Below are 22,216 nucleotides of genomic sequence, written 5' to 3' on the forward strand. Positions count from 1 at the left end.
CCGAGCGTGGGTCCCCGGGTGGGGTGTGGGGCGTCGGGCAAGCGCTTTGCGGTGGCGTTTCCTTCCCCGGGGGCCGTATAACCTGTTAGCGATCACTGCAAATAAATGAGCGTGTGCCGCGGGTTTCAACTCTGTGTTTCGATACACGGCAAAACTTTGATATTTAAACACTTTGCTCTGGAAAGGAGCTAACCTTTTCTCACTCACTAGTTTTGGTCAAAAAATTTTCACATGGATGTATTTTTTCCTGCTCAATTTCAGTACTGCTGCCCTTCCAGGTTCTCCAGAGTTAGTTGGAGTGGTGCTGCTCAGCGTGGATAAACCCCGAGCTGCTGCCCAGGCCATGGTTCTGCTGACCGGCTTCTCATCCGAGGGGCTTGGCAAAGAGATGAACCAGTTCTGGACAGAGCTGCTCGCTCGGTCTCGGCGTCTCTCCGGGTGGTGGGTGTTCACCGTGGTAAAATACAGGACGTGCAGATGGTAAAGCGATGGCTGGGGCGATAGGGAGGGCAAGGGTAGGGTGAGATGCTGGAGGGAATTAAGGTTTTAGTTTCAGTTTTAAACGTGGGATTGCAACTCATGGGCTAAAGAAGGACAATGGAAAGAGATTTTTTGCCTTGTAAAAAGGCAAAAGGATTAGAAGCTGAGGGAAAAGGTAAAAAGAGGGCACAATACATGCATGGTAAGATACATTACCTGGGGGAAAAAAAAAATGAAGTGAAGCCAAGAAGGAGTGAATTAAAACAGCAGCAGGTAATTCCACCCTGGTTGTATGATGCCCTGGTCTAAGCACAAAGCAGAGCAATTACATGATTCTGAACTAGCACAGTTCCAATGAAACCACTGTGATTATAAGCACCGCAAGTGGATTCAATTGTGGTTCATGTCGTGTAAATTATATAGGGTAAAGGTACATAAACATCACCAACTGGGGGGCTGGACTCTGCAGAAATTTGTGTTGCTTTTATTGAAGCAATTAAATGCATGGATGTTCTTCTGTAGATAAGGTGGGAAACAGGCTGTGAGCAGATGTCTTTTGTATTATCTCAAATGCAGTTGGTTTTCATATAAAGCAGATTGAACGTGGACTGATCCACCAAATATGTGGCATCAGTGACAAGCATGTTGGGCTGATAATCTCTCCTACTACACAGCTGGGTGTAGTAAAATATCTGCCCATGACCACATTAAATAGAAGGATGAGCAAAGAAGCTACACTGAATGCAGTAATGCTAAATCTTTTAACATTGCAGTGGTGTGGGAAGACAGAGAATGTGAAAGTGAAGGTATTTATTTCTACCTGGTATAAAAGTTTAAGCCAGGCCTGTGCTAGCAACTTCAACTCATCACAATTATCAGCTGAAGTTGGTATGTATATGGGTGTATGTATATGTGTATGTATATGTGTGTATAAATATGAAAATGATCGGCAAAGGTGCTACAGACTCCTATATTAGAATGTTTTGCTAGTGTATTAACAAATCTCTTGTAAGGTATGCCTTTGTAAATGGTAAGTGTTGACATACTTTAAAGCCACATCTGTCATTACACAGAAAGTGAATGACTAATGTGAGAAAGCAGGAGAAGAGAAAGCAAAGGCAGAGGACCTAGTCAGTACAAAAAGAAGTGATTAAGGATGCTGGGATTGACTAATAAGGGGTGAAAACCAGTATTTAGAGAGGAAAAATGCAATGACTTCTGTCTGTAAGTACTAGATCTGTGGTCAGTCAGTATAATTTTGCATGCATGGAAGCAGTAGGAACTTTGTCCCCTGAAGTGGTTTCACAGAGAGCAGTGTTTAGAAAAGGCTGGTGTCTGTGCTGGCTGAGTTTCAGGTGATGCATCTCCAGGTCACGCTATTCAGTGCGTGGCAAGAAGTAACCAGGAGGAGAGGAACACCTGTACTTGTCTTCCTGGGAACTTCACGCTGTGCTCCTTCTAGCCTTTGTCTTGCATTGAGTTTAATCAAAGCTGGTTAAGAGATGTGAGAAACATTTTACATTTAATTTGCTGTGTTGGAGCTGCCTCCGGGAGGAGAGTTTGATAACATCCCCTGGTTTTGTAGTCCTCAGAGATTTTATGCAGGAGTTGCAGACCATACTACTACTGCTTACACGACCAGCTTTGTTACCAGCTGTAGGCTTGTCGTCTTTGTGCTGACTTACTGCGGGGAGTTTGTCCTGATCATCCAGAAAGATCGCTTGGCAAGCAGGCAGAGTTGGCTGGGGTATGTAACCCTCTTACTCAGGCTGTTTACTCACCCAGTATTGGCTATATTGTTTAATTGTCTGAACGCTCCAAGCACTTGCTGTTTGCCAGAATAGTTAGCACAGAATGGGCTACTACAGCTGGGGTATTCACAGCTTCAGGGGCTAGTCTAGTGATATTGATAGCACGCCAAAGTTAGAATTCAGTGAATTTTCATTTCTAGTAGTTGTGTTTCTTTTCTTGCAGTTACTAGCCAGGTCTGCAAACAGCATGCCAAGCTCTTAATTTAAGTGATTTTGCATTTCTGAGGTGTTTTAGAATGTGTAAGTTTACTGTGACCTTTCTTTGGGTTTTTATTAAACTTTTCCAAGAATTGCATTGGCAGAGTATCTCAGGCTTTTAAGGATCACGATCTTGCAATATTTCAGTGTGAACTTCCTGGTGAATGTTTCATTGCAGTAAGGACAGGTGCTCGTTGCAAAAATGCTTAGCTTGCAAGGTTAATGGTACTTTAAATGAGCAGGAAGGGATAAGAGGGGACCAGGCGAGTGAGGGACATTTATTTCTGGTCAACTTTTCTTGCTCTGCTGGTTCTCAGAGGTTTGTAACCTGGCTGAGGTATTAGTGCTTGTCCATAATTAAAGCCAGGGTTATTTTATTGTCTGTAGGTGTTAAAAAAAACCCCACAACTGCTTCAGGGGGTGGTGGTAATTAAGCTGTGGTTGCCTTGCGTAATGGGATGGCCTTAAACTAATGAAAGGAACTTTTATTGCTTTATTTTTCTTCTGGGCCTCAAGATTCTTAAGGACTGAGTATTACTGCTTCTGTATGATAGCTCTGCGGGGGGAATATTTATTATACTGTAGCATGCTCAGTATCCATGGTCCCTTCAATTATGCTTTACAAAGCTCCTGCTTGGGGCAGCTTGGAGTTCAGGTTGAAAAGAGAGGTAGGAGCGGAGAGCTGTGGAACAGGAAAGGGGGTGGGTGGGTGTATTTTTCTCTATTATGGGAGCTCAGACATTTTATTTACCTGAGGAAACACAGCCTAAAACATTACCTCTTCTCTCTTCAAGATTTGTTTCCAACCTGTGGGCTGTGGATTACTTCTAAAAGGTCTGTGGAAAGTAACCGGGGGAGACAACTCTGTTTTCAGGAGCTTAAATTCTGTAAGGCTGCTAGAAAGTTTTTAGTCAACAAGTTGAGAAAACTTAAAATAATGGATTGGTGAATTCATTGTTTTTCTTCCCAGAAACATCTCTCTGCCTCTGCAAGTAAGTCCCAGTGACCCTGGTGTTGAGTCTGGGAGTGTCAAAAAGCAGTTCTATAAAGCACTCTCCTAACTTTCCATCCTAAATTATCTTGCACTGCTGTGCCCAGACAAGAAATAGTCAAAATAGATTTCTTTGCCATGGTGTAGGAGGAGCTGATCTCTGTGTGTCAGCTTCAGTTGGTGAGTACCTTCCCCACCCCGTATCTTGCAAGCATGCGTTAGACTATACATTTGCTTGCTCATGAGCCAGCTAGAGCTAAATCTTTGCAGATAGAGCAGCTGGCTCCACACAGGAGATGCATTCTATTGCTCCTTCAACTAACCTTTGTTTTCCTGTGATAAATTTTGATGGGTTATAGCTTACACCCTATCTTGCCTGTTTTGCCCAGGACATTTGTAGCAATGGGAGGATTTGGGACAACATGACCCTGTATTTCTGGAAGAAAACAGAAAGGAAATGTAGAAAGGTGAACAGAATTTAAATTTTAAGAATTGCACACAGAAAAAATGGCAATCTGTTCAGCTGCTTAGCTGTTTTATTTGCAATAGCTAGAAGAGGTTCAGGACTTGATCCCTTTTCATTGTTTTTTTTGAGGGGGGAAAGCCCCATCTTTTTCCTAGGAACATACAGCAAACATTGTTTCGGTAAGCTGGGAAGCACCAGTCCCTGTTTACTTTGTAGTTATGGACCATGTAAGCATTACACAAGTTAATAAACACCTGTGATGAAAGATGAGATATGCATATCTCCCACTAGCCGTCTTATTTAAGTATATGTTTGATCAGGAAATGCAAAGCCTACTGGTTCAGTAATCCTAGAGCAGTACTGAAATACAGATACCACTGAGTGCTGGGAGCAGGAACCCTTCTGAAGAGCTGATACTTCTTCCACTGTAAAAGCCAGCTGTGAAGCCATTATAGTCTTGGAAGACCTTGGAGTCAGTTTTCCAGAGGTTTCATCCAGTGTGGGTTTTTTTGGTTGGTTTGTTTGTTTTGTCTGGGGAGCCCACAGCTCTAATGAAAACTGTGGTTTTGTAGCTAGGAATTTGACATAACAGTTCTCAAGATAAGCATTGCAGTTGAGTTGAAAGCTGTTACTTCTTTCATTTCACTCCCATTTTATGCTTCTGTCTTTCTGATGGTTGTAATGTAATCTTCATCTGCAGTGCTTTGTGAGCTCTCTGCTTCTGTCAGATCAGGAATGATATGGAATACAAACAGTTTGCAACTCTAGCTGATGCTGAGGGAGGCTGGAGGTTGATGCAGCTCTCATCTAAGTACTTACAAGTGTAACACACAGGAGTGTAGCAGGAAAAGCCACTTAAGTCAAGGCTATATGGATATGAAAGTCAGTAACATTGACTCTTCTCAGTATACTTTTCCCCACAGATTTATTTGTAAGTTATGCTTGTGTTTATAAGAAATGTAAGTTATGCTTGTGCAGACTTCTCTGTAATGAGAATGCTGGTGTAATTAAGTCTGAGAGTCTAAGACTAAAGAGCTAAATTTATTTACACAAGGGGGAACTACAGTGGCTTTGAATTTGGCCCTATATAAGGATGCATACACTTATCCTCAGGTCTAGTCTTCCCTGCCCCCCCCCCCCAAAAAAAAAAAAAGGGTCCCAGTAAATGCTGGAAAGAAGTGTATTTATAGAAGCCATGAGTCCTGTTTTATGATATATCAAGAAGCGCTTGAGATATCACTAGTCATACAAAGGAGGCGCTCTAAGATTTGGGGGGTTTTATTTTTGATGCTCTGGAGTTGAACCTTTGAGGCTTTGAAAATGTCCTTGGCATGAAGAACTCATATATATATATATATATACACCTCGTAGGAGAAAATATTTGATCTTACTAGAGGCTTGGCTGAGTTCTACAACCCATGCAGCAGCCTCCATATAATATTCAGAGATGTGGAAAATAATAACACACTTCCTGTGGAAAATGTTTGTCTTGCCACCCCCAACATGGGAAGCAACCAGGAAACTTCATATAAGTCTGTACCAAAATTGCATGTTCAGACGAGGCAATAATACTTCTTTGTGAAAGAACAACTATTGTGCATAGCCATTAATACGTATTGTCCAGTGCTACCAACTGAAATGTGTATGTGAAATTCCAGTGACTTCTTAAAGGCACTGACTTAAACCAACTGAACTGACACAGCTTTTGTCTCTCAGCGCTGGTTACCATGGCTGTTCTCCCATGGTTTGCTTTAGGAAAGCGCAGTTCTCTTTGTCCTTCAGCTCTTTAGCTGGCGCCAGGTCCTGGGCTCAGCCTGTGGTCTGGATGGCTCACGTGGAGTCTGACACGGCCCCACAGGGTTGGAAGTGCAGGGCAGAAGGATGATGACAGTTGTGGAAAGCAGACGCTTGTTTTCTCATCTGCCATCAGTGCTGGCCCTTGTGTAGCTTTGTACAGGCCACATAATTGTTTGTGTTCCTCTTTTTTTTTTTTTTTCCCCTTCTTTTCTGTCTCTTCATATGTTGTGATGTACACGACTGCTGGAGGGGATTGACTCTCAGACTGTGGTTCAGTTGGCATTTCATTGTGTTGATATCTGGAGGGATTATCCAAAGGTACTTTTGAAGCCTCTTTCAATTTGTTTTTTTTTTCCAGAGTGAAGAAGTTGAGCCCCATAAATAATGCAGCTGATATCAGGAAGAAACTGGAGTTGTAGAAGACATAGTGGAAATCACCAGTTATGTCCACCAGGAGACCTGAAATAGAAGCCACAGCTTAGTAGAAGAGAAGATGCATACTAAAGGGAACTGGGTGACACTTACATAAATGTTAAACCTAAATCATTCATCAAACTGCCATATACAAAAGATAAGTGTTCACAGATGAGTTAAGTTCTCTTCTCTAGATTCTAGGGTTTGTTTGGTTTTTTTGTAGTCACCACTCAGGTGATGTTTCTGCTTCTGTATAAAGTATTTCTCAATACACAGAAAAATCAGGAAAGGAAAGAAATTGTAACTTTTCCCCAGCCTGCTGATTGATTTTGCTTGCTCAGCAGAGGACCCCTGTGCCACTGTCACTCACTGGATTTTGTAATGAGTGACCCTGTTACATCCCAGGTCAGAAAACAGAACATATAAATAGAGAAATCTCTCAAAAATTGACGTGTTAGGGTCTCTAAACTGAAAACTTACCTCTAATAGTGTGTAGTCAGGGAGAGGAAAATTCACAGCACAGCAAGCATTATGACTAACATTAAGTGCCCTCAGTGTAAAACATTTAGAAGCACGATATATCAAATGAGTAATTTAATATTAATGTTAGAGATGGAAAGGCGATACTCAGGTCAAATATATGATGCTGTCCTGGTTTCTCTATAGGCTGCTTATTTATATGGAAATACTGGAATAATGTTTGTTTGCTTGTATCCTTCAGTAAAGATTGGTGATACTTATTTTCATAGTGCAGTTTTCTTTAGCAGATTTTAGGACTACAAATAGAAATGGCGCTGCTTTTACTGTACTTTGTTTCGCCCATCTGCCACTCCTATCAGAGATGTCCAAGAAAAGACCTTTTTTGCACTTTGAAAAAAGTGACTGACACACAAATGCCAGGGAATACCATGAAATATGGTGTATGTTATCATCCTATTCTTAGAACAGACCTTATTTTCCTGCTGAATGGCACACAATTCATTGTCTGGAGAAGAGAACTAAAGCCTGAATTGAGGATTCACGCTCAGGTTCACGTTTCTTGTTTGTTAGTCTTTTGAATTTGCTGCTGTACTGCAGGAGCAGGTGTGTCTTGGACAGGTCACTTAGTGGCATTTGGAGTGAACTGTGAAATCTGTAAATAATTTATTGGATTGGGGGTCATAACTAGCTCCTTTCTTGTCTCCAGAGGAAAATTAATACCCTCTAGAACTCGGGAAGAAGAGTGAACAGAAGCTTTTACTATAAGGCTCTTGAATAATGTAGGACTGGTAATAATTCTGATCACAGTTAATTTGTTTAATGGGAAGTTTGCAATTCCTTGAGACTTCATAGATAAAACAATGCAAACTAGCAAAGCAGTGAAATGGTTCATAGACAGCAAGATCCTACCAGAGTAATTCCTCTCTGTGTCTTGTCACTCACTGGAAAAAGCTCTCCTCACTCCCATGCCTATAAAACTGCCTACCAAGTGGGTAACTTTTTCACTCTCTGCTGTTGCAGTGACGCTTGGGCAGCTGCAGAAATGACCCTCCTTCTGCTGTGAGGAGGAGCTGATCATTCCTTTCTGACTCTCCCTTTTATATTGCTCCCTTTGCATAACTCACCTGTCTGCATGAATTTGGAAACTCCCTCATTTCTCTTCTTTATGCTCCCAAACTCTTGTCACCAGTGTCTAAACAACTGATTTTCCCCCAGCCTGCTTTAATAGCTTCTCTCACCTGTGAGAGGGGGTCCAATGAGGAGTGTGATACTCTCCAGGATGGTGAAGAGCCCTAGAGCACTTGAGAACCTGTCCATCTCCACCACATCCATCAGCACCTGGAAGGTGAGTGCCCCGATGCCACTCATGGCTATACTGAGAATGACGCAGTAGATGATGAGCACACTGAACTCGGCTGAAATGACACAAATGAAATTGCTCAGCCCGCAGAGGAGCACAGCCAGGCTGAACAGGTAGATGCGTCTCCCTGTGAAGACTCTGTGTCCCGAGAGCAGCCCTGTCAAAGGCCGTATGAAGATGTTGATGAACCCGATAATGGAGATGAGGAGGGCTGCCCTGCGTTCCTCCACCCCGTTCTGGATGGCATAAGGCACAAGGTAGACGTGGGGTAATGCAAACCCCATCATCATCCAGGTCACTCCAATAGTGTAAATCTGGTAACCTTTGTTTTGACAGAAGATGTCAAAAGCCAGGTACTTCTGCAGCATCTGGAAGCATGCAGTCCTTCTGGTTTGCTGCTGGAGCTCAGGATGGGGGGAAGATGCTCCATTGGACAGTTGTGCCCCTTCTGCTCTTTTCCCTGGCTCCTCTGCAGGCTTGGGTGACTGCAGTGGTGACCCTGATGCAAGCTGAACTGGTCTCATGATGGCTCCACAAACGCAACAGTTCAATAGTATTCCTCCAAAGATGAGAAAAGTGTTTCTCCAGCCCATCTCATCCAGCAAGTATTGAGAAAGCAGTGGCCACAGCGTGAAACCGAGAGAGACGCCAGTGGATGCCATGGCATTGGCCAGCGTTCGCCACCGTACAAAGTAGTAGCCCAGCACAGTCACTCCTGCCTGGAAGCTGAAGCATGATCCCAGGCCTAAAGGTAGGAATGAAAGAGAAAATGACAGTGCATGATCCCTCTGCCATGTCTTAAAGGATGAAAAGAGCCCAAATCCAAAGTGTACCCACAGATGACTTCATCTGCCACTGAAGCATTTCCTTGGCTGCCAGGCTGCACAACCCCCGGTGATTAATAGTCAGAAACCCTGCACAAGGGATGAAGAAGGATGTTGTGTGCATATTAAACTCCTTGTGTTCTTGGGTATACTTATCTAAGCTGACATTTGTCTGGGGCACGCTGCCATTCCTAAAATTGTTATGGAATTGTTCATTAAAAACTTGTTTGTTATACCGCATACAACAAGCAGTGCTGCTTTCCTGACACTTTTATCAGGGCTCAGGGAGTTACTTGTTTCTCTCTCTATGCAGTGGACACAGCTTAGCTTGCAAGATCCAACAGGATTGGTCCCAAAGTAACCTGGCTGAAGAAATTAATTTCTCTGTGTTAGAAAAATGCAAGAGTTGAACATTAGTCACATAGGAGAAATACTTGGAAAGGAAAAGTTCCCATCTGTTACTTCTGTTCAAAACCAACACGTTCTTTTGTTAGAAAAAGATACCTCCACGTTTCCCCACATTGGGAGTGGTGAAATACAAGCCCAGGGAACTTGGGAAGGATGTTGTCCCAACACATTACATTCCAAGACTGAAAAAACCTCCCTTCTTCAAAGACAAAAGGCTGAGAAACTACTAAAAAGAACAGACATCTTTGTTCTCCATTTCACCCTCTGGAGACCTGTAGCTTTTTCCAGAGAGAAGCACTTTCCAGTGAGCTTGGCTGGATGAGGTGTGTGTTAAGGGGTGTGAAGGGCAGATCTAGCTGCTGTGTGATTCCTGCTGTGCCGTAAGGCTTTTGATTTATCCTATTTCACAGATGAATGGAAAAATGTGAGCACTTAGTTGGGACTCTCACTATTTCCTGTCTCAAGTCAAGCACAGCAGCTGGGTTTTCCTGCTGTTCTTTGGTACTTACCAGTGATGAGGCCAGCTGTTAAGTAAAGCTGGCTGATGGACTTGCAGAAGGAGCTGGACACCATGCCCACTCCGCTGAGCAGGCCTCCCAGCATCACAGCAAACCTGCAGCCAAATCGCTTCACCAAGATACTGCAGAGGGGCCCTGGAAGCAAAGAAGCAAAAGGGGTGCAGTTAGGGAGGAAGGATATATTCCATACCTGCTGGACTGGTGCAGTTATCAAATGGTTTAGCCTAGAGACCTTGAGGATTGTCCCAGCAGCATAGTGTAGTAGGGGAGCTGGGAGGATCAGGGAATGTGTTTTCTCTTCCTAAGTGCATGGTCAGCTTGTTAGCTGAGGGGAAGGCTCCTGTGATCTGCTTGGATTTTGGCCATCAAGTAGGATTTCTAAGCTTCCCTGTGATGGATTTTAGTTAAAACTCCTGGAAATGGAATGGAAGAAGGACCTTCAAGTGTAATTCTGTTCTCACATGATATAAATTCTGGGAATGATTTGAAAAAGGAGAGGACTTGGATTTCTGTGCCTCTGAGTAAGAGATGCTAAGCAGGGTGATATTCCTGTTTGCATATTTCCACTCTCATTTCACTGTGTTTTTCAAATATTCTGCCACAAAATCTCCTAAATTGCCCTTGGTGTCCCGCTACCTAGGTGAAACTCCTTGCAAGAGAAGGCAGATTGACTCTTAACTAGATCAAGAATGGGAGAAAAATAGACATCGTTGAGGAGGATTATTTGAAAGTGGCTGGAGAGGTATATTCATGTCTGCATGGGGATCAATCTAAGCTTCAGGCAGTATCATCCAAGCTGCAGCTTGTGGAGTCTTGCAGCTGTCCTGCAAGTCATCTTCCCCAGGAAAATAATAAGATGTTATTGTCAGTACAGCTCTTTGCACATGCCTGTCCTGGCATACCTGGCAGGGGTGGGTAGGTTTAACTGTGTCCACTTCCAAGAGGACACAAGCCGAGGAACAGACCACGCACATCCTGGTTCCCACTCCCACACCTCCGGCACAAACTCCACAGAGGCAGGAGTGAGACCTGGGTGGTTCCGATGGGCCAGAGCCCAGCTCTGCCCTTCTTGGGCAGAAACCTGCATTTTATTGTGTACCTACATTGCTGGCAGGCTTTACTAGGAAAAAGTTATGTTATTTCATCAGAAAAAGCAATGAACAAATAGGCATGGAGGTGTGTGTTTAAGGTCAGGTAATTCTTTAATTTTCATAGACTTTTGGTGAATTCCATGAGATTGTGGTAAATTACCAGTTTGTTCATGTCATTTAGCATCCTTCCTTTTGGGGTAGGAAAAAATTAGTTCAGACCTGCTGGGTCTGGGTCCCCCATCAGTAGGAAACATGCTTCTCTCTGCATGCTCTGGCAAAAAGGGATCTGAAGGTACAGCTTTTCCTGTTCCTTTGAGGATCCTCAAGGTTTTCCAGGTTTTATTATTTTTTTCCCCTCTTCTGAACACTTAAGGTTATAGAAGCAAATGCAAAATGACTGTAAGCTTCAGAATTAGGAATCAATCAGTGTAGGGAAAAATAACCTGTGGCATATTTGTGACCTAACTCAACGTCTGGTTTGAAATAAAATCCACATAGTCAAGCGAACAGTGGAACATAATTAAAATTAGGACTGCAGCTGTCTGTATGTTGATCTGCTTGGGAGATTTTCACCTCAGACTTCAACTGGCCTTTGAAAAATTGTTCAGCAAACTGGTGACTGGATTATTTTTCCTCCTGCTGAAGACATTAAGGATGGTACTGCTGTTTAACCAACCCAAGTGGCCAGAAGTCGTAAATTGAACACTCAAAAATAATGAGATTGGCTCTAAAAATCTTAAGGGTTTTTCATTATTTGCCCCTGTTAACTTGCTTTCTGGGTTTCAAACATTTTTCCTCACTTGCCTGGGGCTTTTGTGCTTTCCTTTGCAAAAATACTTCCAACAAAAGTGCTGCATTTGTATGAGTGCCATCCAGAGAGTTACGTGTGCATGAATAGCTAGGAGCAGGAACCTGTAAGAGCCTGAACTCTTGCATTTCCCCTTTTGGAGACAGCCATACGATCCTGAGGTTTCTCAAATGATTCTTATAACAAAATAAGCATTAATCACTTTTACCTAAGAACATAGCATGGGTAATGAGATATGTTTGGCTTAATAAGTTATGAGCTATTGTCTGCACTGTGCCCTTCCCTGTTTCCTGCCACAGCTCTGCTGAGCTGAGGTTAGCTCTCCTGTGTGGGACCTTCTCACTGCACTGACCACTCTGAGGATGGGCTGCTCTGTCCATCCACCTTCCTGTTTACCAATTTTTGCAACAAATATTTTTTTTTCCCCTTCAGTTCCTCTGAATTAAAAAGAATAAAGGAGAAGAAAAGAGAGAAGCACCTTTAAGAGACACTGGTGACATAGCAGAATGCAATTTTGGAAAAGGTTTAAGTGCCAAGGTGATGGATGTAACCGGAGAACCTGAATCAAACAGAGCCTGGCCCACCGCAAAGGAGGTCAGAAGTTGCAGCAAAAGCCATACATGCAAACTCTCTCTCCCATGTCAGGTGGCTGTCAGCCAAGTCCTGCACAGGAGAGACTGAACCTGCTGCAGCCTTCGCATCAGCATGACTCAGGGCTCTGCTTTTTTTTTTCTTCATACTATACTGTCACCTTTCACCAGTGTTGGAAGGGGGCAGGTATGAACTCAGAGAGCAGCTCAGATACGTGGGCATCACTGGATACTTTGCTTCTTTTGCCTAGGTGGGGTTTGGGTAGTCGGTTTATCAAATAAGCTCAGGAGCTGCACGTGGAGGGGTCAGCAGCAACATGGATCGCTCATTGGGAAGTCCTCGAGCTGCTGGGGATTTGTTTTTCTCTTCTATGCAGAAATATCAGTCTGGGTGGGGGATCTGGGGAATCTGTCCTGTGCAGCTCCCACATTTTCTTTGGGGGAAAAAACAACCAACCAGTGATTCACTCTGCTATCCGCAAAGCACAACCCTCCTTCCACACCCCCTTCACCTGGAGGGTGCTGCCTGACCCACATTCTGCATTAATCCAGCTATGCTCACGTTCACCCTGATGCCTGCTTGGGTGTGCACTCTATGCCGCTGCCCAAGGAGTTGCTTTTAACACTCTGCCTCAGCTAGCAGCCTGGAGGAGCTTGGCTTTTGGCATCTTTTCAGCCATGAAGAACACAGTTATCATGTGGCACATGGAAGGAGATGTGCTCTCGTGGACAGAAGATGAATCAAGAAAGCACTGAAGCTCCAGCGCTACCTGCCAGCTTATTCAAAGAGCTGCTATGAGAAATAATTAAGTTCTCACTGGTCTGGAGAAGCTGGGCTGAGAAAGGGATTCACCTTTTTTGACCAAGGGCCTTGATTGTCTCTTAGAGAGGCAAAAGGGAGCTTGGTATGTGTGGACACGTAGCTTTGGACTGTGTGATCAAAGTGGCTGGGAGATGCTGTTCACTGCTGACCAGCCAGTCTGCTCAGACCTCCCAGTCCCTTCCACCATCTGCCTTAATGAAATGCTAAAAGTGCCCTCGTTATGGCCCCTCATCAGCAACACAACCGCAGGAGGTGGTGGAGGGCATTCTCTGCGGCCATTACTTACCGCCTCCGTGCAGCACGGCCACCATGATGGACGGGAACCACGATGTCTTGCTATTGCTGGCCTGGAACTCATGCTGGAGGTCCGTGAAGAAGACACCGATGCAGGAGGGGAAGCCCAGCGTCAGTCCCTGCAGCAGCACTGCGGCGAGCAGGACCATCCATGCCCATCCCTGGTCCTGGGACTTGGCAGCTTCGCGTGCTGCTGCTCCTCCTTGGGACATGATGGCTTCTTTCTTCTCCTAAGCTAGCCTGCTGAGGAGGGTAGTGCAGCTACCATGCAACCCTCAGCCCAGCGAACGGACCTACGGAGAAGGGCTGGTGGTATTCCCGAGGCTCAGAGGCACCAGTGCGTCCCATACCTTTTGCAGCTGACACTCTAGACTTCTTGCTCTGCATTTCTTCTAGCACCTCCCTTCCTTCTCACTACAGGATCCTGGCAACAGATTGCTTGAGAAACAGCTGCCTTCCCCTTTTATATTTCACAAGACTGTGACCACAGCCAGGTACAGAACAGGACCACGCCTCCTCCGAGGTACGAATTGGCCTTACCTAGTTCCCGCCCTTATTTTCCCTTTCACCTGCTTTCATCATATGGAGTCCCCTTGCTGGCAATTGCTAAGGTCACTCAGTCCTCGTGCTGAGAAGAGAAGGAAAAACTCTGCAAATGCCAAGAAAAATAGAAACATATAAAGCTTGCATGTTGCAGCAGAGCTCAGTGTGACCCTTTCAGGAAAACTGCACCTACCTACAAAGTGCTAGTGGTGAAAAAACATTTTTAAAGCCGTTAATTAATTAGGATCCGGTGATCGCAGATAGGCTTTTGCTTTACCTCTGTTTAGTTCTAGAGCTTCTTCTGAGAGATCCCAGTTTTGATTTCTTTGAGACCAGCAGCACGAATGTATAGCAATAGCATTCCCCATCCTCTCCACATGAATAAACATGCATTAAAAAAAAAATATATCTTTGGCAGCTGGATGAGCTCAAAAAAAGTGCCCATAAGGTCACTGCACAGTGCAATATTTATTTAGCACTCAAATAGTGGGTTTTCCCTACAAAAATAGCTACTTTTGAGTTTTGTGTGCAGCGTTAAAAATGAGTAATAGTTTGATTTTACTCATTATTTCAAATACGCCATTGTGACAGAAAGTTAGTTTCATACCTCAGGCTGAGACCAGAATTGGTCAAACGAAGGGTAGCGAGTGCGTGGCTGCGTGCACGGCGCGGGCGGCTCATCCCCTGTGTGCGCAGCCCGGTCAGCTCATGGCCCACGGTTAGATACTTCTGCTTCAGTAGCAACTAAAAGCTTTGATGAAGTCTTTTGCAATATTAACCTAGGCATCACTTCTGTAAACAGGGCTCTTATGCCGGCTGGCTCACAGCCAAAAAAAAAAGGCCGGGAGCAGAGGGGGCCCGTGGGAAGGGGCTCTGAGATGCAAATCACGGTGGTGGTACTCAGCACACTTTAATCCTTTGTCCACTTTAGCTGGGCACAGATAATGCAACTAATTCAAGTGCTTGTCTCTCTGGTGTGAATTAGCTGGATGACAGCCTAAAACCTCTCCCCGGCAACAGCAAACCTGCAAAAAAAGGCAGAAGCACAGCTCCTCTCTGTTCCCAGCTGCCCTGTCCAACTCGAGTTTGTCCAGCAGAAGATTGCTGGCTCCCCTCACATCTCCCTGTGTGCCTGCTCATTGGGGAGGACTCTCTAGTGGGGCTGCAGACCCCATGGCCTTCGTCCACCTTCTGCCCCTGGCTGCAGGACACCTTTTACCCTGGGCAGCCTGACCTGCACAGTCGCTGCAAGGACCCTGCAGATGTGCTGCCAAGTGCCGCATGGCCTCCTCACTGCTTCCTCGCTGCCTTCTGCCTGCATAAAGGTAAAGGAACGAGTTTGTTCCAGTGCTGGCTACACCGAACAACAGCAGTGGCGCAAAACCTTGGTTTAACCCTTCCCAGGATAACCAGATAGGATGGACGGTGCAAGTGTGGAGGGCTAGTGCGTGCTTTCGTGCTCCTATGGGCTCAATGTTCTCAGGCAACCTGCTCCTGGTGTTGAGCAGTGAACATGAAAGGCCAGGGACATCTGCGAAACACAGGCAGATTTTCACATACACGTGATCGTCTCGTGCTAATAGTGTTGGGAATAGGATTGAAGTTCACAGCAATAGCCACGCCTGGGTGCCTACTGCAAAGAGTGTGCTTTTGTTGGGAGCAGATGAACCAGTGTAAAGGTGCTTCCCTCTACCAGCCTGTGCAATGCTTGTGGATGGACAGGTGCCCTGGATGGGACAAGGGAGAGCACACTGCCAGTTTCAGTCTTTCTTTCTGGCCACTCTCTGCCAGTCACTGTCTGCCCTGATGAGCTCATTCTCTCTTGTTCAGGTCTGAATGTTGTTTCTTCTTCTTCCAGTGACCCCCAAGACACTAGTATTCAAGCCTTCTTGGATTTCCCTAGCTGTGATGGAGCAGCCCTAGTAGTTGTTGTTTATGGCAGCAGACCAGGAGTGCTCACACAGTAAGTCTCCCTGCTTTTCTGTGCCTCAGTTTCCCTCAGCTGTGATGGGGAACAAGCAGCTGCTGGGATGAGAGCACCCGGCAGGGTTGCTGGCTGCTGCCTGCAAGGGCAGGCAGCCCTTTATGCTGAGAAACATGAGGACATTTATGTAGCTCACCTCCTAGGAAAAGGTTTAAATTTAGTCTGCAAATGATGATGGTATCTACATATCGTCCTCAGTAAGAGCTTGTGGCTACCTCCATGGGGAGAAGAGCAGCCCACTTCTCCTCTACAGCCGCTCAGGAGGGAGACCCAGCAGCAGGGTCCAGTGGGGAAGTCAGGAGTGTGGCTGATGGGGGAGGCAGAACCGCTGCCCCCAGCGATGGGGCTTGGAGGGGCCTTCAAAGACAGGATGATGCCTGCGGCTTGGAAGCAGGGATGGAAATGGAGAAGAAAGTTTCTTGTTCATGGTATGTTAGGTCTCTGCATCCTGCTGCGTAGCTTGCAGCAGCATCCTCCTGCCACCCCAGCTCAGCCCTGGTGTGTGCTGGACACAGTTTATGAATGTGTAAAATAGGCTGCATGCACAGAGCGAGATGTTTACTGTAAACTGAGCAGGGTGGTAAACTGTTTTTTGGGGTCACTCACTGTCTGTTGGGGGTAGGAAAGCCAAGCACTTTTCTTGGTAAATACCTTTATAAGTGACTTTTTAAGTACTTTTTCGTCCTCAGATCTTGGCTTGCTTTGCCATCCTCTCCCAGGTGTATTATATCCCAGCTGACTTTTCTAAGGTCACCCAGTAACTTGACAGCAGAGAATCCAGATCTAGCTCCGATTAAAGCATTGGCCCAAGTGGTGCAGCCTGGCCCAACGCTACGGGCTTGTGTCTGTGGGATGTCACTTGTCAGTAGTCACTCACCACCCTTAAGGGACAGGTGGATGCCTGGGGCACAGTGGAGGTGGCTGCAAGTCCCCGGCTCTGTCCATGTCCTTACCAGCATGTTATGGCTCTGTAAGCCAGTCTCAAGCTCAGCAACCTCAGCAGCAGTTTTGTGACAGACCATGTGCCTGGAAACCAAAGTGCAAATGCCTCAGAGCTTGCAAATTGCTTTTGAGAAAGACTAGTTGAATTTGTTCCAGAGATCCAGATTAGCAAATCGTCTGACAGATTGAATCTCACAGAGGAAGTGTGTGTGTGGGTTGTTTGGTTTTGGGTTTTTTTAAAGGCAAGGGAAACTAAGTGACATTTCAGCTGTGGGATTGCAGAGCAGTTCAGGGCAGGGAGCTATTCCTGCCCCAGGTTCAGTCCCAAATTAAGCTCCTGCTCTGATCCTTCCCTTGAACCCAGACAGACCCAGCAGAAACCGAGCTCTCAGAGTACCTGAAAACAGATTCCTGGCCTGAGACTGAGGCAGGGACAGGATCTGAACAGCCCTGGCAAAACCCCTACAGACCAGCTCTGCTGGTGCTGAGAAAATGGGACTGTGCCAAGGATGGGGGAAGTGCTGGTTTATGATGAGTTTCCCAAGCAGTTCCCATAGCATCATCCCCACATCCTCCCCCTGCAAAGGACATCAGGGTCCTGCCTGCACTAATAGTTCTTAATTAGCCGGACCAGCCTCATCTGGGGCCTCCTCCCACACCCCCTCCACCCCATTTGTTCCCCAGCTGCATTTAAGCCCAGCTCCTTGCCTATATCAGTCTTTGATCTGTCTCACTGCTGTTTTCTGCTCTCCTGGGTTGACTTTGGATCTGCCTGGCTGCTTTGTGCTTATTAATCACCAATAATGTGGGTGTAACACCAGGTGAGAAGTCCCATTTTTGGGACCAGGTTTAATGACCATTAGCCAGTACCACAGATAACCCTGCTTGGTGTGGAGATGGGAAGTAGGGTTGAGGAGGCAGCTAGCACCAGAGCATGCACCGACAACTCTCATCAGCTCGCAGGAATCCAGCAAGATGTGGCTTGTTCCTGCTCTTTATCCTGGTCGCAAATCTCCAGCTGGTAGGTGATTGCAGATGGTTTGCATGCAAGCTGGCCCTTGCCCTCCTGATTGCTGCTGTCCCCCCTGGTTGCTGCCTGTGGCTTTCCCAGAGCCTGTGCTTTGTGCAGTAGGTGGGCAGGTTGGTGCCAAGAAGGGCAGCTCTCCCTGAGGCAACGGGTATGGCTCCGGAGATTAGTCTGAGAAAGATGTGCTTGCGTAAATTCATGCTGGAAGTGGCTTTGGAAGTGGCTCTGGCTCCTGCTGTGTGACACCCTGACCTGCCATGTTGCCCTGTGCTGTGGGTTTGTGCTGCCCTAGGAGTGGGGCAGAGATGGGGACTGATGCTGGCACAGGTCTACCAAAACGGATGGAGGTCTTTGCTAGGAACCTGGCTGAGGTTATTGAAGATAATCTGGAAGCTGTTGGTGTTTTTCTTCCATCAATTTCCTGCATTTGTGAAGGTGAGGAGGGTGGTTTGTTCCCTGAAAAGTGGGGCTTTTGAAGAAATGCGAGTTACCTTATCACTAGCTGCATGAAAACTCTAGCCAGTAGATGAGGACGAGGCACAGGGAGGGGGCAATGGGCTGTGTTGCAGCTGTGGGTGAGAGTCTAACCCTGCTGCAGCCCATCTCTCCCATGGATTGACATCTGGGGACCCTGAGCAGTGGCTGGGGGGTGTGTGTCCCTCTAGCAGATCTTATCTATCAAGCTCTTAATTGTAATTTACCTTGGCTCTTATTAATGAGGAATAAGGGACTCGGTGGGGGAAGGATCAAGACAAGTGTTTCCCTGTGGCTGGTTGCTGCATCCTTGGAGCAGGTGGAGGAGGTTGTGGGGGATCGAAGGTGTACAGCCAGAACTTGTGGAGCATGGTTTTTAGGAAGCCAGCAGGCTTTTGGGCTCCAGCTAGCCAAGAGAAGCAGCTTTGGTCCTGCTCAGGTCTCTTGTCCAAGGACAGTTGCTCCAAGGAAGGTGATACCTAGAAGTCACAACAGGGCAGGAAAGGAGATCCAACAACTTAGTGCCAGCACCTAGGCTCTTCCTGCCCACACCCAGAGGGATCACAATGTTCAGCATGGTGATTCCTGGAAAAGTGAGGACAGGAGCTCTTCATCCTGCTGGGAAGAGCAGGTTGCTGTGCGCATTAAGGTCATGTTGTCAGGGGTGTGTGTGGCAACAGCAAAATGTGGCCTTGAGCCTTTGTTTTATGGGCAAAACCCCTTTGGTTTGGCAAATATGACCATCCCCTTCTTACTTTTTACATGTTTCTCTGCATTCAAATTTTAGATGAAAACTCACTGAAATATTAGGATGAGGATGACTGTTCATTAGGTATTTCCTAGCCCTTTAGTGACTAATCTGCCCGCTTTTCTGAGACGTCTTGAACTCGGTGCCTGGGTTAAGGGCCTGGCTCTTTGCTTGGTTGCCCAAACGGTTTTCCTCATTTTTTTAGCCACTGTCATTTGAATTCATCAAGATCACTGGTGCGTGTTTTCCTGGCCGTGCTGAAGGACCTGCTGCCCAGACTGCCCTGAGCTAAATCACAGGTGGAAGGTGCTCACCTTTCCCAAGGATTTTCTTGGTGATGCAGAGACCAGCTGAGCTCTCAGCTCACTGAGGATCTGTTTGAGACCCATGAAACTTGAGGACTCCTCGCACTTCAGACTGACAATGGACTTGCATCAGACTCCCATCTGCTGAAGTCTGAAGAACCCCTAGGAGGGATGGAGGCCTCCAATAGGAAATATTGCTGGAAGGTCAAGTATTGATGCCTTTGCTCATGTTACACCACCATCTGAAGGCAATTGCTAGGGGATGCAGCTCCTTCTCTACTGTGGTTTGGAGAAACCAACGTGTTTCTCCAGCCCTGGAAGGGAGAGAGTACAACTGAAAGTTGGGTTGAACTTTCAGTGACTGTTTCAAAACCAGATCTAGGTGGAAGGACATGGCTAAGGTCCTTGTTTCCCAAACAAGTCAGTAAGCTGGGTTGAAAATATCTGCAGGCTTTCTGTCTGCAAATAGATCTGGCTTGATTACCTTTGTTCTGGGAGAAGGTGGGTGGATAAGTGACAAACTGACCTTTGTCTTTACGTGAGAGCCTGAGGCAGAGCAGAGGAGCATACGTGTTGTGCAAGATGCACTTACGGTTGTGGCCAGACCTCTGCACTGCTGGATTTCACCCTCCCAGACATGTGTGGAGAGGGGAAATGCAGCAGCAGTTTCCACTGCTTTTTGCTGGAGCCCCAGGCCAAGCAGTTGGATGCTGATAGGTGCCTCGACACTGCTAAAACCCTTTCCTATCTTTAATGTCAATTTGGGTTTCCTCTTTGTCCACAGACATGAGCGGGCAGGCCAGAAAAAACAAATGAATTGTGCTCCAGGCAAAACTGGCAGGGGAAAGCCGAGCTGCCGGCTGGCGTGACTAATGGGAGTTTTGTGGTGTTGAGGCGAGGTGAGCCCCAGCCCCAGGGAGCCAGGTGGCACCCAGACACAGCGTGGTGGCCAGGGTGGGCTCAGCCCTGGTGGGAGCCTGAGCCTTTCCTTCCGGAGGAGGGATGTGGGATTGCTCCTTTTATGCCCCTTGCTGATAAAGGGGTTTTAAAGTCCCTCTGCCGCAGCTCGGATGTGTGTGCTACTTACTGACTTTACTGTGTGGCTATCGGAAAATCTCAGTGATGTTTTGTTACTCATCTTCCTCCCAAGCACCTGGCAAAGCCACCTGGGGAATTTATTTCCCCCAGTTGCCTCTGGGGGGTAGGAGGGACCAAATCCTGCCACGGGCAGGTACTAAGTTCCTTGGGTGTTTTTGTGCTGCTGTCCACCTCCTGCCTTGATGGTGGCACAGCCCCAGCTCCCTCACCCACAGGAGCTGCTTGTCCCTGGGGAGGTGCCTCCACCAGGTATCCAACATCTTCTCAGGGCAGTGGGGTTTGGAGGCAGCCTGGGGTGCTCTGACAAACCCAGCCAAGAGTCAGGGCCTTAACCCTCTTCTGAGGCCAGTTCTGCTGCAAACCGTCCCCCTCTTTCCCTTCTCCTGCTGCAACAGATCTAGAGCAGCCTGGGTTTTGGCAACAGGGAGAGCTGAACTTTGGCCTGGCCCCTGGCAACAGCGGGACCTGCTTATTAGCAGATGGTACATAGGGTTAATTTCTTATTCTGGGTAAGGTAACACACGCAGTGCTGCTGCCTATCCAGCACAGCCTCTAGCCGCTTGGTAATGCTGAGGCATCGCCTGTGTCTTCTGCAGCAAGAAGTAAAGAAATTATTTTTCAAAGGAGTTAAGTGGGTTGCACAGCCTTGGATGGGGAAGTGAGGGATGGTACAAAGGCCTGGCTGCTCCAGCTTGCGGTTTCTGCAGAAACTGCTGAATGACACTTGTGTCTTCTGCATAGTGATGTAGCATTAGAGGAACCGCCTGCCTGGCAGACCTGGAGCTGGTTAAAGGTCCTGCACAAAGGCTTTTCCAGCCTACGTGGCCTTAGAGGACAGTCCTAAAGTGGGAGAGCAGGGAGGTTATAGCTGCAGGCCTGAAATGCTGGCTATAATTTGCATTTCTTCTGACAAGTCCTACCTTGTGAATGTGATCGAATATGCATGTGGCGCCAGCGGTGCCAGCCCTGCAGTTTCCATCTCTGCTCAAGATGCTGCTGGCACTGGAGCATGGCTTTGCTTTGGGCAAGTTCGCTGGCAGTCCAGACCTGCAGTCAGGTCTAGCACAGACATATGGGAATGGGTCAAGGAGGTTTGAAAAGCACCGTCTTAAATCAACCCATGCTATGTGGTGACTTGGCTCAGCCATGGTTTCTGCTCCCTGTGCCCGTGAGCTCCCCCTTTGTGGCCCCATGGGGGGGAGTCTCGTCTTCTTCCACCACATTGGTGTTAAACCCTGGTTTGGGGATGTGCCAACCCCCTCCCTGCTCGGTTGCTTTGAGGCTCCTGTCGTGGTGGGGATGAAGCGGAGGCGGGCAGCGTGCCTGCTGGGCAGCCTTCAGAGCAGCTACAGCGGTCAGCAGCTGCTTGTAGTCAAAAGCAAGGCTAAATTAATCCAAATTTTCCCATTCTTCACTTACGTCTTTGCTTCTCCTCCTTTTCCCCCTGCGTTGGGACTGAATTGTCAATGTTATCCAACTTTTGGCATCCCCAAAGCTTGAATACCTGGTTACCCTCTTTGCCTCCCCGCTGCTTGTCCATCTGTTGGTACCTCTGTGGTTCAAACGTTTCTGAGTTGCAATGCTCTGTAAACAGGAAAGAACCTAAATCTCAGCTAATCCACCAGTCTTGCTAAAGACAAACACAGGGAAGGCTGGCAGCATTCAGGGTGGAGGTAATAGAGCAACTATTTAAAACACCCTCCAGGGTTTCTGGGCTAACGCCACATGCCCAGGGCAGTCTC

At 46.8% G+C, this 22,216-nt stretch overlaps 1 protein-coding gene across 1 annotated transcript; it reads right to left on the bottom strand.

The window, feature by feature from the left end:
• Positions 1 to 5,732: 5,732 nt before the first annotated feature.
• SLC16A5 (solute carrier family 16 member 5) lies at positions 5,733 to 14,235 on the bottom strand. The gene is made up of 5 exons (XM_009279691.2): positions 14,184 to 14,235; positions 13,346 to 13,648; positions 9,739 to 9,882; positions 7,876 to 8,742; positions 5,733 to 6,202 (listed from the first exon to the last, which is right to left on the bottom strand). The coding sequence occupies exons 2-5, from the start codon at positions 13,563 to 13,565 to the stop codon at positions 5,733 to 5,735; spliced, it is 1,701 nt and encodes a 566-aa protein (XP_009277966.1). The 5' UTR covers positions 13,566 to 13,648; positions 14,184 to 14,235.
• Positions 14,236 to 22,216: the final 7,981 nt, after the last annotated feature.

This window comes from Aptenodytes forsteri, unplaced genomic scaffold (assembly GCF_000699145.1).
Source record: "Aptenodytes forsteri isolate BGI_AS27 unplaced genomic scaffold, ASM69914v1 Scaffold563, whole genome shotgun sequence".
In the NCBI taxonomy this organism is placed as follows: Eukaryota; Metazoa; Chordata; class Aves; order Sphenisciformes; family Spheniscidae; genus Aptenodytes; species Aptenodytes forsteri.

Bases quoted from the DNA above. Each gene is read 5' to 3' on its own strand.
- SLC16A5 (XM_009279691.2), bottom strand. From the start codon at position 13,565: ATGTCCCAAGGAGGAGCAGCAGCACGCGAAGCTGCCAAGTCCCAGGAC. The intron at 8,743-9,738 runs GTAAGTACCAAA...TCCTACCTTTAG, and splicing joins AACAGCTGGCCTCATCACTG to GCCTGGGATCATGCTTCAGC. The intron at 6,203-7,875 runs GTGAGAGAAGCT...CTTCTATTTCAG, and splicing joins CATTGGACCCCCTCTCACAG to GTCTCCTGGTGGACATAACT.